The 14,134-nt window shown below is 42.1% G+C and overlaps 1 protein-coding gene across 1 annotated transcript in view; it reads left to right on the plus strand.

Annotated features, from left to right (window-relative positions):
* Positions 1–14,134, plus strand: part of LOC308088245 (uncharacterized protein) — a gene marked incomplete at both ends in the record, with an annotated part of 18,068 nt that continues 3,934 nt past the window's right edge. Inside the window, 5 exons of the mRNA XM_080432651.1 lie at positions 1–13; positions 497–597; positions 6,249–6,348; positions 10,917–10,949; positions 11,371–11,700. Coding sequence (XP_080288777.1) covers positions 1–13; positions 497–597; positions 6,249–6,348; positions 10,917–10,949; positions 11,371–11,700 — 577 coding nt within the window. The remainder of the gene's footprint in view (positions 14–496; positions 598–6,248; positions 6,349–10,916; positions 10,950–11,370; positions 11,701–14,134) is intronic.

Raw genomic sequence — 14,134 nt, forward strand, 5'->3', positions numbered from 1 at the left:
ATGGATGCAAGAAGTGAAGTTATAGTTTGGCATCTGACTTATGGGATTAAACAATACACTTGTTTTATTTGTTACCTGGTGGTTGGTCACGAGTAATGAATCGCGTTTTAGAGGGCCTAAATTTACACGAAAGGTTGTGCAACTTTGCACACACATCACAAGTGTCGAACAAAACAAAATCTTCAGGGAAATGTCAAGTGTTGCCGCAAGTCGTGGGTTGCAGCTGTCATGACCGGGGAATCCTTGGGGGAAAGTGGTGTTTCTATGTGACGCAAAAGCACACGCTCGCACACACACACACAGACACAGACACAGACACAGACACACACACACACACACACACACACACACACACACACACACACACACACACACACACACACACACACACACACACACAGACACAGACACACACACAGGTGATGTCTATATCTTCTTGCCGTTGAGCAGGCTAGTGGTCTAACTGGTGTATTCTGTCCTGTGTTTGTCATTGCAGAGCAGAAGAAGAGGCAGTGTGAGGTATTGTGGGACTACCAGGCACAGCAGGAGAATCAACTGGAGCTCAAAGTGGGAGACATCATTGACTTCATTAAAGAGGTACATTTATTACCCTCTTCCCCGCCTACTCACTACTCACCCCGCCAGGGGTGAGTAGTGAGTCTCACACCTGGCTGGCTAACACGCTAAGTAACAGGATGACAGCTACTGTATTCCCTAACTCCAAGCTAGCAAACTTACTAACTATTGTTATTACATCTCAGCCATTCCCCTGCATATTGTTGCACACCCTGTTTGTATAATGTGGAGTTAGGAGAGCTCGTCATTGAAGTCATGGTGTATATGTTACAGGGAAATTGGCATTCCAGGGAAATTGAAAAAGGAGCGCTTGTTTTTACCACCCACCCAGGCAATTCTGTATAACCAACACTAGAGGGCAATGAATGCAAGCCAATGCATGCACATGCGTGTGTGCGTGTGCATGTGTGCGCATGCACACATGCACACGCATGTGTGCGCACGCGTGTGCGTGTGCATGCGCACACATGCACACGCACACACTTACACATGTGTGTCGTCGTGGACACTGGATAGTAACCATAGACTGTAACCCATGAAAAGATCTATTCCCCCCCTATCGGTTCACAACTCGGACGGCGCTGAGTCGACTAGCAGACCTTCGGCACGCCTCCTCGGCCTCAAGCTCTGCTGAGTCGGCGCGCCTCCGTCATGGACAATAACTATTATCACGTGTGCGTGTGAACCATAGTGAATGCGTGTTCAGCGTTCCCCTAGCGTAGCTTCCTGGTTGCTATGTGGGGGGGAACAACAAAAGCCAGGTCCGCCTCACATCAAAGCCTGCCTCGCGCCTCCTCCTCCTCGCGCCGCCTCGTATCAAAGCCCCGCTTTGTAAGCTAGACAGACTGGCTGGAAGATCTGCTACTCAGATGTATGACACAGGGAGGGGGCGGGGCTAGGTGAGCAGTAGTGTAGTGGTCCAAGTACGATGGTGCACCGTGTTCTCACAGTGTTTATGCAGTTGCTGCCACGGTCCGCTCCTCGGGCCGTGGACTTTGACTTTATTATTTAGAGCTTGAATGCCCTTATTTGGTCGTGGACACTTTAGGCCGGTTAGGCCGACTTTATTATTTAGACCTTGAATGCCCTTTTATGGTCGTGGACACTTTAGGCAGGTTAGGCCTAAAGTGCATACTGTATGTTTCTGCATACTTCACGTTCTATTTGTATTGGTTGTTACTCTGTTGCCCTGATGTTGTGTACCTTATTTTGTAGTATTGTTTCCTGTCTGCCCTGTTTGCTGTTTGCTGTCTTGCTTCACCTACCTGTGATCTAGTTAAGTTCTCCACCTGTGTCCTGTTGTGCCCCAGCCAATCCCTGTACTGATTTGTCTTGTGTTCACTTGTGTCCAGTTAACCCTGTGTCTATATATATTCCCCTGTTTGTTCAGTTCCTTGTCAGGTCGTCATTTAATGTTAGCGTGTTATGTACTGTGCTTTGGCTACAAGCCATTCGGTATTTTGAGTACTTGTATTGCCTTCCCCATGTTATGGGTTGCCTCTGTTTGGTTAATAAACCTCGAAACCTTTGAACCTTTATCTTTGCGGTCTCACACGTCATCCCTAACCTCACATCACCAGGCTTTCACACACCATACCATACAGCTCAATGTACCATTAGTTGTAGTGTTGTAGTTTGATTGATTGATTGATTGAATATTTTATTAGGCAAAAAATGTAAAACAGCACAGTTACATTTAAAATACTTTGTCTAACAGGTCCTATCATAAAAGTCCTTGCGGACTTGTTTCCAATGAGGGCCTTGGTATTCAATTCATAGGCATATATAGTGGCACCACAGTTCAAATATCATTACAAAATAAACAGCAAAACAAATAACACTATGTACAACAAAACAAATAAAAAAGAGGGGGAAAAAAATATGTACAAGAACAGGGGGGGGAGGGTCTGCTGTCTAACGGGAAAATGGTACTACCTCCTCCTTTGGCCTCCTGAAAGGTGATTTTTTTAAGGCTCTTTTAAATGAGCCCAGCGAACTGCATTTGTTGAGGGATGGAGTTAGACTATTCCAATCCTGGGTGGCAGTGCTGTAGAAGGAGAATTTGCCCATGTTTGTTTTATGGGTGGGTGGTACCAAATTGTTGTTAACGCTCCCTCTGGTATTGTGACTGTGGGTGTCGCTAACCTTTTGGAGGTATTTACTCAGATTTGCGGGAATAGGGGGCATATCGGGCAAATTTGCATTTACAATTTTGAAGGCCAGTCCCATTTTTAGTTGTTTAACCCTGTCTTCCACCCTGAGCCAGCCTAGGCTGGCAAAATGGGTGGGAGAAAGGTGGGTCATGGGCCCCAATCCGAGGAGTAGCCGAATCAGTTTGTTTTGGGAGGTTTGAAGCTTAGTCTTCAGTGACACTGAGGTGTTGGAGTACCAGGAGGTGCAAGCATAGTCAAAAAGTGGTTGAATCAGTGCCCCAGAGAGGGTCCTGAGGGCCTGAGGGTTGACAAAAGAGGAAAGGGGCGGCCATAGCTGAGTGGTTAGTGAGCCCGCCTAGGGAGCCAGAGGCCCTGGTTGCCCCAGGTACGATTCCAGGTCACGCCAGCATATGTGTCGATGAAATGACATTTGTCCCTGAGCAAGACTCTTAACCCCTAATTGCTCACAGGCCCTCATTGGAAACAAGCCCGCAAGGACTTTCATGAACGTCCTGTTAAAAGGAATTATCCTTAAACTCTGCCCATAAATTTGGTTCTCTGGTTTACTCTTTTGACCACCTTTGTAGCCATGCTTTCACCTCAGGTATTTGTCAAGAACACAACCCAAATAATCTGGTGTCAATGTGTTACTTAGAACAATAGGCAGCACCCACCTGCTTTACATAATGTTGATGTTCATCTATGTTTCAGAGCAGTTTAGCTACTGATGCAGTGCTTCTAATGACATTAATGATGAGAGATTTGTCCAAAGAAACATGTCAGAAATATTATATTCAACTACAACAAAATCACTCAAATGTACAAATGACTTTACAAAAATCCATCTCAGTTGAATATAACAACATGTGTGTCGTTTCTGATACTTAAGCACAAACCTGTTCAAAATGAATGAGACAGGTGACAATGTCTTTTTCTAGTCAGCCTCATAGTTATATAAGAACTAGAGAACGGACCCCACCTATTTATTTACATTAAGTTGCTCAACCAGCGCATGAAGCAACGGAAGTACCCTCTACTTCCTGGAAGTACATTCTACTTCCTGGAAGTACCCTCTACTTCCTGGAAGTACCCTCTACTTCCTGGAAGTACACTCTACTTCCTGGAAGTACCCTCTACCTCCTGGAAGTACCCTCTACCTCCCTATTTGTGGAGCCCTATTTGGTGCCCAAATGCAGCCAATTGGCGCACTAGGGTTTCAGGCGATGGAAGCATGCACAGAAACGTCCTAAATGCGGAAGTCTTGCAATTCCAGATTTAGCAGAATCAAGGAACTTAGATAAGAAGGAAAGGACACAGGGCATGCGCCATGAGGCTCATGGGTGGAAAACTCTCACCGGAAATAAGATAAAATACATTGCAGTGAATGAGAGCCGGCTGGACCAGCTTATGAACAAATACTATTTCACTAGTGGGAAAGTCCCACTGTGTGTTACTGAGAAACCTGGAGTTCAACCCAGAGAATATTTGTCCATTCTGGTTCAAATAAAAACATTTCACTCATCAAAATAACATCCTCGGTGCTCAGGTGGTGCAGTGGTAAAGTCCCTGTGAATCCATCGTGGTGCTCAGGTGGTGCAGTGGTAAAGTCTCTGTGAATCCATCGTGGTGCTCAGGTGGTGCAGTGGTAAAGTCTCTGTGAATCCACCGTGGTGCTCAGGTGGTGCAGTGGTAAAGTCTCTGTGAATCCACCGTGGTGCTCAGGTGGTGCAGTGGTAAAGTCTCTGTGAATCCACCGTGGTGCTCAGGTGGTGCAGTGGTAAAGTCCCTGTGAATCCACCGTGGTGCTCAGGTGGTGCAGTGGTAAAGTCTCTGTGAATCCACCGTGGTGCTCAGGTGGTGCAGTGGTAAAGTCTCTGTGAATCCATCGTGGTGCTCAGGCGGTGCAGTGGTAAAGTCTCTGTGAATCCACCGTGGTGCTCAGGTGGTGCAGTGGTAAAGTCCCTGTGAATCCACCGTGGTGCTCAGGTGGTGCAGTGGTAAAGTCTCTGTGAATCCACCGTGGTGCTCAGGTGGTGCAGTGGTAAAGTCTCTGTGAATCCACCGTGGTGCTCAGGTGGTGCAGTGGTAAAGTCTCTGTGAATCCACTGTGGTGCTCAGGTGGTGCAGTGGTAAAGTCCCTGTGAATCCACCGTGGTGCTCAGGTGGTGCAGTGGTAAAGTCTCTGTGAATCCACCGTGGTGCTCAGGTGGTGCAGTGGTAAAGTCCCTGTGAATCCACCGTGGTGCTCAGGTGGTGCAGTGGTAAAGTCTCTGTGAATCCACCGTGGTGCTCAGGTGGTGCAGTGGTAAAGTCTCTGTGAATCCACCGTGGTGTTCAGGTGGTGCAGTGGTAAAGTCTCTGTGAATCCACCGTGGTGCTCAGGTGGTGCAGTGGTAAAGTCTCTGTGAATCCACCGTGGTGTTCAGGTGGTGCAGTGGTAAAGTCTCTGTGAATCCACCGTGGTGCTCAGGTGGTGCAGTGGTAAAGTCTCTGTGAATCCACCGTGGTGCTCAGGTGGTGCAGTGGTAAAGTCCCTGTGAATCCACTGTGGTGCTCAGGTGGTGCAGTGGTAAAGTCCCTGTGAATCCATCGTGGTGCTCAGGCGGTGCAGTGGTAAAGTCTCTGTGAATCCACCGTGGTGCTCAGGTGGTGCAGTGGTAAAGTCTCTGTGAATCCACCGTGGTGCTCAGGTGGTGCAGTGGTAAAGTCTCTGTGAATCCACCGTGGTGCTCAGGTGGTGCAGTGGTAAAGTCTCTGTGAATCCACCGTGGTGCTCAGGTGGTGCAGTGATAAAGTCTCTGTGAATCCACCGTGGTGCTCAGGTGGTGCAGTGGTAAAGTCTCTGTGAATCCACCGTGGTGCTCAGGTGGTGCAGTGGTAAAGTCTCTGTGAATCCACCGTGGTGCTCAGGTGGTGCAGTGGTAAAGTCTCTGTGAATCCACCGTGGTGCTCAGGTGGTGCAGTGGTAAAGTCTCTGTGAATCCACCGTGGTGCTCAGGTGGTGCAGTGGTAAAGTCTCTGTGAATCCACTGTGGTGCTCAGGTGGTGCAGTGGTAAAGTGGTGCATCCGGCTTTGTCGGGCGTCTATATGTGATATAGTGTTCAGGGGAGGGAAGCTGGGAGGGGAGGGTATAAGGTATGAGGAGGTATAAGGTATAAGGTATGAGGAGGTATAAGAGGTATAAGGTATAAGGTATGAGGAGGTATAAGAGGTATAAGGTATAAGGTATGAGGAGGTATAAGAGGTATAAGGTATAAGGTATGAGGAGAGAAATAAACATAAATACACAAACAACATAAATGTGATACATGTGTCTGTGCGTCACATTCATTTATATATATATTTTTTGACTATTATGTTTCATGTTTGGAATTGTCTTCATATATTCTGGTTGCAGATGTTACTCTCCAAATGTTCTTTCAGAGCATGTTGTCCAACTGTTCAACTTTTAATAATACATCAAAATACATAGTGGAAGTTCAGGTGGATAAACAACACCTTATGTCTTGTACCTTCAGGGTGGTCATGCTGGATGGTGGTTCGGTAGCTTGAATGGCAAGTCTGGGTATTTCCCCTCCAACTATGTCAAAGAAGTAGAGGCACCGGGAGCTGAGACAGGTAAGACTCACAAGCTGTCTGGGCTTCATTTAACATAAATAATATTTGTTTTCATATTTATTTGTGTTTTTTTGGGCTCCCCTGCGTCCATTCTACCCCAATAAATAATTAAATAAATAAATACATAAACAAACTAGAAGAAGTGCTCCTTGGAGCACAGGTCTCCGCCAGGTCAGGTAGGTTAGTGTGGGCCAGCAATGTTGGGAATTGGCCAATCAGGCTGGAATGGGAAAAATCGGACGGATCGGAGGATCCGTCTTGATCACTTGACTTAAGAGATAATATGTACCGATTTGCGTGATGTTTGGACTACATTTGTAGGAGTAATATGAAAAAAATTAAAAATGCAAAAATCGGCCTCCTGGTGGTGCTATAATAGGGCAATGTAGAAAGGGTGGCATTTGTTCCTCAACGTAGTGCAAATATGCGTGCAAAGTTTCACCGCAATCGGATGCTGTTCCAAACGGGCCACTCCTGCAAACTTAAGATGTCAATGTTAGCCAATCAGGATGGAATGTGAAAAGTCAAACAGATCCGTCTTGATCACATGACTATAGAGATCATGTATAGTGTGTACCGATTTGGGTGAAATTTGGATCAAATCTGAAGGAGTAATATCCAAAAATATGTTATAAGTTTGGTGGTGCTATGAAAGGCAGATGTGAAAAATGCAGCAAAAAGGTTTTCCTGGTCCTCTAGGGAGTGCACATACAAAGTTTTACACAGATCGGTGCAGTTATAGGTAAAAGCACAAATTGGCCTGTTATAGCGCCACCATGAGGCTGATTTGATATTTTTCAAGTGGCATTTCTTTCTCGGCTTAGTGAGAATGTGTGAGCACATTTTCACGGAAACTGCATGCTGTGTTCATGATTTCAGGCATTTTGTGCAAAATGGAGCACTCGTACAAACTTTGGAAGCCATTCATAGCCAATAAGCCAATGGAATATGAAAAATCTGAAAGAACCGTTTTGTTTAATAACTAGAGATACTGTGTACCGATTTGAGTGACGTTTGGATAAAATCTGTAGGAGTACAAAAAGCGTCCTCCCCGTGGCGCTATAACAGGCCCATGTGAAAAATTTGGGCCAGAATTTCTGAATTGGCATCCAGGGAGTGTGTGTGCACAGTTTCGCTGTGATCAAGCCAACGGTGCTGGAGATTAGCTGATCACAGACGCACGGACACACACACGGACACACGGACAGACGGACAGGGTGCAAAACATACTCTCTCGCCATGCCTTTCGGCCTGGCGAGCAAACAAGCAAACAACACAGAACACTCTGGCTTTCACTTTTCTGAGAATGTGTCTCTGAAGAGGGAATTTAATTTGCTACTGGCCAATCACAGCGGGCCTTGGCTTTCGGATTTGGCGTGGCCTAATGGCTCAATACTGCCACCTACAAAATTTCAACGTTGAAGCCCCACAATATGGTTTTGCCTACATGTATGAAAATTGCTACCCACCTGTACCAAAATGGCTGACAGTAAGTCAGCCATTTTGAATTTATAGTGGCGTTTTAGTCCTTTTTTTGCCATTTTCACGGGTCGTACTTTAACAAACTCTTCCTAGGAGGATGGTCAGAATCACCTCAAACTCGCTCTGAAATAGAGAGAGAGAGAAAACAACACAAGTGTATGCAGTAATGCATACACATTTTAACATACTGCCCCCCCCTCCCCCCATAACAATGTAACCAATAAACTATAGTGCAAATAAACCATTAAATGTAAATGCAACGCAAACCATGAGCAGGGCACCACAGGGAATTGAACCCCGTCCGCAAATGGCACGAAAATCGACAAAAGCATGAATCACAGATCAGTAAAGACAGCGTACAACAAACAAAATGGTTCCTACCTTCCAGCCATCTTCACTGCACACACTGCAACAACAGCATAGAGTTCCTACCTTCCAGCCATCTTCACTGCACACGCTGCAGCAACAGCATAGAGTTCCTACCTTCCAGCCATCTTCACTGCACACACTGCAACAACAGCATAGAGTTCCTACCTTCCAGCCATCTTCACTGCACACACTGCAACAACAGCATAGAGTTCCTACCTTCCAGCCATCTTCACTGCACACACTGCAGCAACAGCATAGAGTTCCTACCTTCCAGCCATCTTCACTGCACACACCGTCACAGCAGATCATCTGCTTCGGTTCTTTGCGTCTTCCTCACTCACTCCAGCCACCAGAATGTCTTCTTCTGGTCAACTTCAGATTCTGGAAAGAAAAAGACAAAAGGGTTGAGTTGTGTAGGCCTACAGGGTCACATTGTGGAAGCCTTCACTACCGTGCTTAGTCTTTCATAGAGTTTCAGAAATACACAACTAAGACAGCTAGCGGACCCCCAAATTAATTTATATTTGGCCACAGACCCCCATCTGAAAACATGTGCCAGGTACTATAGAAGTACTATAGTACTTCTCCTTCTGCTTTCTCCCCCCATTCTTAATACACACACACTTAATACACACACACTTAATACACACACACACGCGCGCGCGTGCGTGCGTGCGTGTGTGTAAAGCTAAACGTAATTTAGCTCAAACTAAACGTATCTTTGACTATACCCCCCCCCCTTCCAGAGTAAAATACATGTTCTTACAGTATGAACCAATCCCTCTGCTCCCCCCCCCCCCACATCCCTCTGCCACGCGCGCACACACACACACACACACACACACACACACACACACACACACACACACACACACACACACACACACACACACACGTCATCATTCCTCCTCTCCATAAACTACAACTCTTCTTTTTCTAAAGACAAGCACAGTGTCATCTTGTAGGGGCGTGTCATCTTGTAGGGGCGTGGCATGAACAACATTAAATAGATTAAAGAACAACGTTGTGATATATTTCCACTCCAACAGAGCAGATGTGTTTAAAGGATGGTCTGTTTGAAGCTGCTGCTAATTCCCCTAGAGGAGCTGTATCTGTGGTATTCATATGTGTTGGACAGTGGTGGAAAGTAACTCAGTACATTTACTTAAGTACTGTACAATCTTTAGTTATGTGTACTTGAGTATTTCCAATACTTTTACTTCTACTCAGTGGTGGAAAAAGTACTCAAATGTTTTACTTAAGTAAAAGTATCAATAATGTGATGTAGAAGTACTCTGTTGTTCAAAATGTGCTTGAGTAAAAGTACAAAAGTATTGTATTCAAAATGTACTTAAAGTACCAAAAGTAAAAGTACTAAAATGTTTGAAAATAGCCTAAGTATAAAATAGGGCTAAAGTGTTTAATGTATGTTTTATAATGTAATGATTTATATCTGCAAAGTAACTAGTAACTAAAGTTTTCAAATAATTGTAGTGGAGTAAAAGTACAATATTTGCCTATGAAATGTAGTGGAGTAGAAGTAAAAGTATAGACAATTGGAAAGACTACAGTACAGTAAAAGTACCTAAAAATTTACATAAGTACAGTACTTGAGTAAATGTACTTAAGTTACTTTCCACCAGCATTTTGGCCATTTGAAAATAGCAGATCTACAAGCTCACAATGCGTCGCAACGCTTTGTGAGCTTGTAGATCTGCTATTTTGAAAACATTTATACATTTGAAAAGTAGTGAAATGGGACCTATGAGTACTTTCTACTTTTGGTACTTTGAGTACATTTTGATACCAATACGTTTGTACTTTTACTCAAGTACATTTTGAATGAGTATGAGTGTTTCTACATAGCAATTCATACTTTTACTTAAGTGAAAAATGTGAGTACTTTTTTCACCACTGCTAAGTACATTTACTTAAGTACTGTAATGAAGTACAAGTTTGAGTTATTTGTACTTGAGTAATTCCAACTTTCCAATACTTTTACTTTTACTCCATACATCTGGGATCCAAATATGGTACTTTTACTCCACTACATTTATTTGAAAACTTTACTTACTAGTTACTTTGCAGATTTTGATTATTATTACAAAACATACATTAACAAGCTCACAATGCGTCACAATTGTGAGCTTGTAGATCGGCTATTTTCAAAAGATTTGTATACATTTGAAAACTTGAAATGGGACATTCTGCATAATGAGTACTTTTACTTTTGGTACTTTTGAAGCCAATATTGTTGTACTTTTACTCAAGTACATTTCAAATTCCGGAATATAGAGTATTTCTATATTGCAGTATTGAAACTTGAAAGTAAAAATGTTAGTACTTTTTCCACCACTGTTGGATCATTTTATATTATATTTTATATATTATATTTTATATTTTATATTTTATATTTTATATTTTATATTTTAATAATTATTGTATGGGTTGGGTATTTCTATCTGCTTTAAACTTTGTTTAATGTATAATTGTTTTGTTTATGACTCTGTGGTTTTATTATGTCTTTGTTGGTTTTTGTTAAGTGAGTTCACTCTAATCTCTAATAAAGTCTAATCTTATTCATGTTGAAATGGTAATTAATCATTGAAACATGAAGCAGTCTCCACACACACAAAGATGATGCACAAAATGCACACATTATGTAGATTAATGTCATGAATGTTATGTTTATTAATGTGTTTTTGTTTTTTATACAGGAGACATGGCAGAGGGCAGAGGTCAACCTATAGGTGACAACACTGTTTCTTATTTATTGATAGATGATCATTAACTGTTATTGTGTCACATCTAGGCCTGTCACAATTATTACATCATCGTCTGATCACAATATTTTTTGCATAATCGTCATAATCGTTTCCATGTTGTAAAATGTTCACACATTTTCAAATATAAAAAAAAGCAGAAATAGCAGATCTACAAGCTTACAAATGTATACAATTATTAAATATGTCAATAATGTCTTTGTATATTTAAGTTATTTGTCATATCTGGCCTGAGCAAATTTAGATGACGAAGTCTAAAAGGCAAACAGACATTTATTTTGTATTTGTTCCAGTTCATATGTTCCATATATTCATCATCAATCGTACATTTGTTTAAATGAACACTAATAGTTTCATATGTCACTCATTATTTTATTTACTCCAACAGGTGACTTTAAACTGACCACTGAAGGCTATGCTGGGGGTGAGAAAGGTGATACTGTCATCCTCCCCTGTCACCTCCCTCCTGGGACCAACGCGGTTTCCATGACAATCAGGTGGTTTAAGTTTAAAAAGTGCATTTACGTGTATAAGAAAGGTCAGGGGATAGAGGGGAGGGGCTATGAGGGCAGACTGTCCCTGGACGTCCAGGAGCTGAAGAAAGGCAACGTGTCTCTGAGACTGAAAGACTACAATAGAGGGACAGATGATAGAGCTTACATCTGTCAGGTCCAACATGGAGAACAGGAGGTGGAGGCTGCTGTGTCATTAGGCTCTGGTAAGTGTTGTACTGTCACAGTGCATTATTATTAACCTTTACATGTACAATGATGTGATCATGTTTATCTCTTCATGTATTAATAACATTGTGCTTTCATATAATGTCTAGAATTGTTTACAGCAGTGGTTCTCAACCAGTGGTCCGGGACCACCAGTGGTCCTTGGGGGGGTACCACTTAGCTTTGGCTATTCAAAAATAGCAGATCTACAAGCTCATAGCGCGGCACCGAGTGCCGCGCTATGAGCTTGTAGATCTGCTATTTTTGAAAAATCATGAAAATGTGTGCAAATCAAAAAGAAATATTCAAATATTTGTTTCTGGGGGTCCTTGCACAAAACACTTTCAGATGGGGGTCCGCGGCCAAATGTATCAATTTAGGGGTCCTTGGCATGAAAAGGGTTGAAAACCACTGGTTTACAGTAATCTGAGTCTTCATTATGTTTCATAACGTGGCTGTTGAGCAGAAACCTTGTATCTCCATATTTAATCTTTATATGTTTTGTCATAAATCAATGTCCTACTTTATACTTTGTGGTATGACAGTGTAACACAAAGGTACGTAAATAGTTCATCTACAAAGAGACATTTACTCTCTCTGTGACTCAAACTAGTGAAAATAGCCGATCTACAAGCTCACAATGCATCACGATGGTGTGCGTTGTGAGCTTGTAGATCAGCTATTTTCAAACGTGTTCTTTTTTACTCTAGAAAGTATTTGATTACTTTTTATGACATTATTTAGATTTTTTTTTAAATGTCTTTAATTTCTTAATTATTTTATTTTTTAAATAATAAGGTAAAGAATGATAGAAAAGAGAGGTTTACTCATGACCCATAAGCATTGGTCTGTGACCCAGAGATGGGTCCAGGCCCACTGTTTGGGAAACACTGGTCTAGATCAGTGGTTCTAAAAACTGGGGTTCGGGGACCCCGAGGGGTCCTTGGGGGTTCCAGGGGGTCCCCAGTAAAATGTGTTTAAAACAGCATCACCATCATTTTAACCACTTTATCCATTTATACGTATTGAAAAAATAGCAGATCTAAACAAGCTCACCGTTGGAAGCTTGTACATCTGCTATTTTGGAACATTTCTTAAAATGTTTGGAAGATTTAGATCATTTTTTAAAATGTTTTAAACACATTTTGTCTTCTGGGGGTCCCTGGCGCAAAACATTTTCAGATGGGGGTCCGCGGCTAAATACATCAATTTGGGGGTCCTTGACATGACAAAGTTTGAGAACCACTGGTCTAGATGACAACAAATACATTCATCACAGAATGGCCCACAACAGTGGTTCTCAAAGTGGGTCCCAGGGACCCCCAGGGGTCCTTGAGGGGGTTCCAGGGGGTCCCCAGCTAAATGATTGATAGTTAGGAACCAAATGGATCCTTACTGGACTGTAACTCAGTGTACAAATGGAACCAAATGGACCCTTATGGGTCCATTTGGTTCCATTTGTACAAAATATCAGAAGGAAAGAAGCTCACAGCAAGTCATTTACATGGCAACATCGCTGTTTTTGATTGGCAGTGGTGGAAAAAGTACTCTGATTTTGTACTTAAGTAAAAGTATCAATACCAGTATCAATACCACAATGTAGAAATACTCTGTTACAAGTAAAAGTCTGTAATTATGAAAATGTACTTAAGTACCAAAAGTAGAAAGTACTCCTTATGCAGAGTGTCTCATTTCACAAGTTTTCAAATGTATAAAATATACATAAATCTTTTGAAAATAGCAGATCTACAAGCTCACAATGAGTCGCATCGCGATGCATTGTGAGCTTGTAGATCTGAAGTGTGTTTTGTGATAATAAAATCAAAATCTACAAAGTCACTAGTAAGTTGTATTCAAATAATTGTAGTGGAGAAGGAGAGGACTAATTTCCACTGGTGGAAAGTAACTAAGTTCATGTACTGAAGTACTATACTTAAGTACAATTTTGAGGTATTTCTACTTTAGTTGAGTATTTCCAATACTACTACTTCTACTCCACTACATCTCAGGGGCAAATATTGTCCTTCTACTCCACTACAATTATCTTAAAACTTTAATTATCATACTAGTTACTTTATAGATTTAGATCATTATTACAAAACATACATTAACCACTTCAGCCCTATATACATTTCAGCCATTTGAAAATAGCCGATCTACAAGCTCACAATGTGTCGCGATGCGACGCATTGTGAGCTTGTAGATCTGCTATTTTCAAAAGATTTTTATACATTTGAAAATTTGAAATGGGACATTCTGCACAAAGAGTACTTTTACTTTTAGTACTTTAAGTACATGTTGATGCCAATCCTTTTATACTTTTACTCAAGTACATTTTGAATTCCGGACTTTTACTTGTAACAGAGTATTTCTATATTGCAGTATTGATACTTTTACTTAAGATAAGATAGTGTCCACAATATATAAATGATA

The sequence above is a fragment of the Gymnoscopelus braueri genome (assembly GCF_963280865.1).
Source record: "Gymnoscopelus braueri genome assembly, chromosome: 7".
NCBI classification, from domain to species: domain Eukaryota; kingdom Metazoa; phylum Chordata; class Actinopteri; order Myctophiformes; family Myctophidae; genus Gymnoscopelus; species Gymnoscopelus braueri.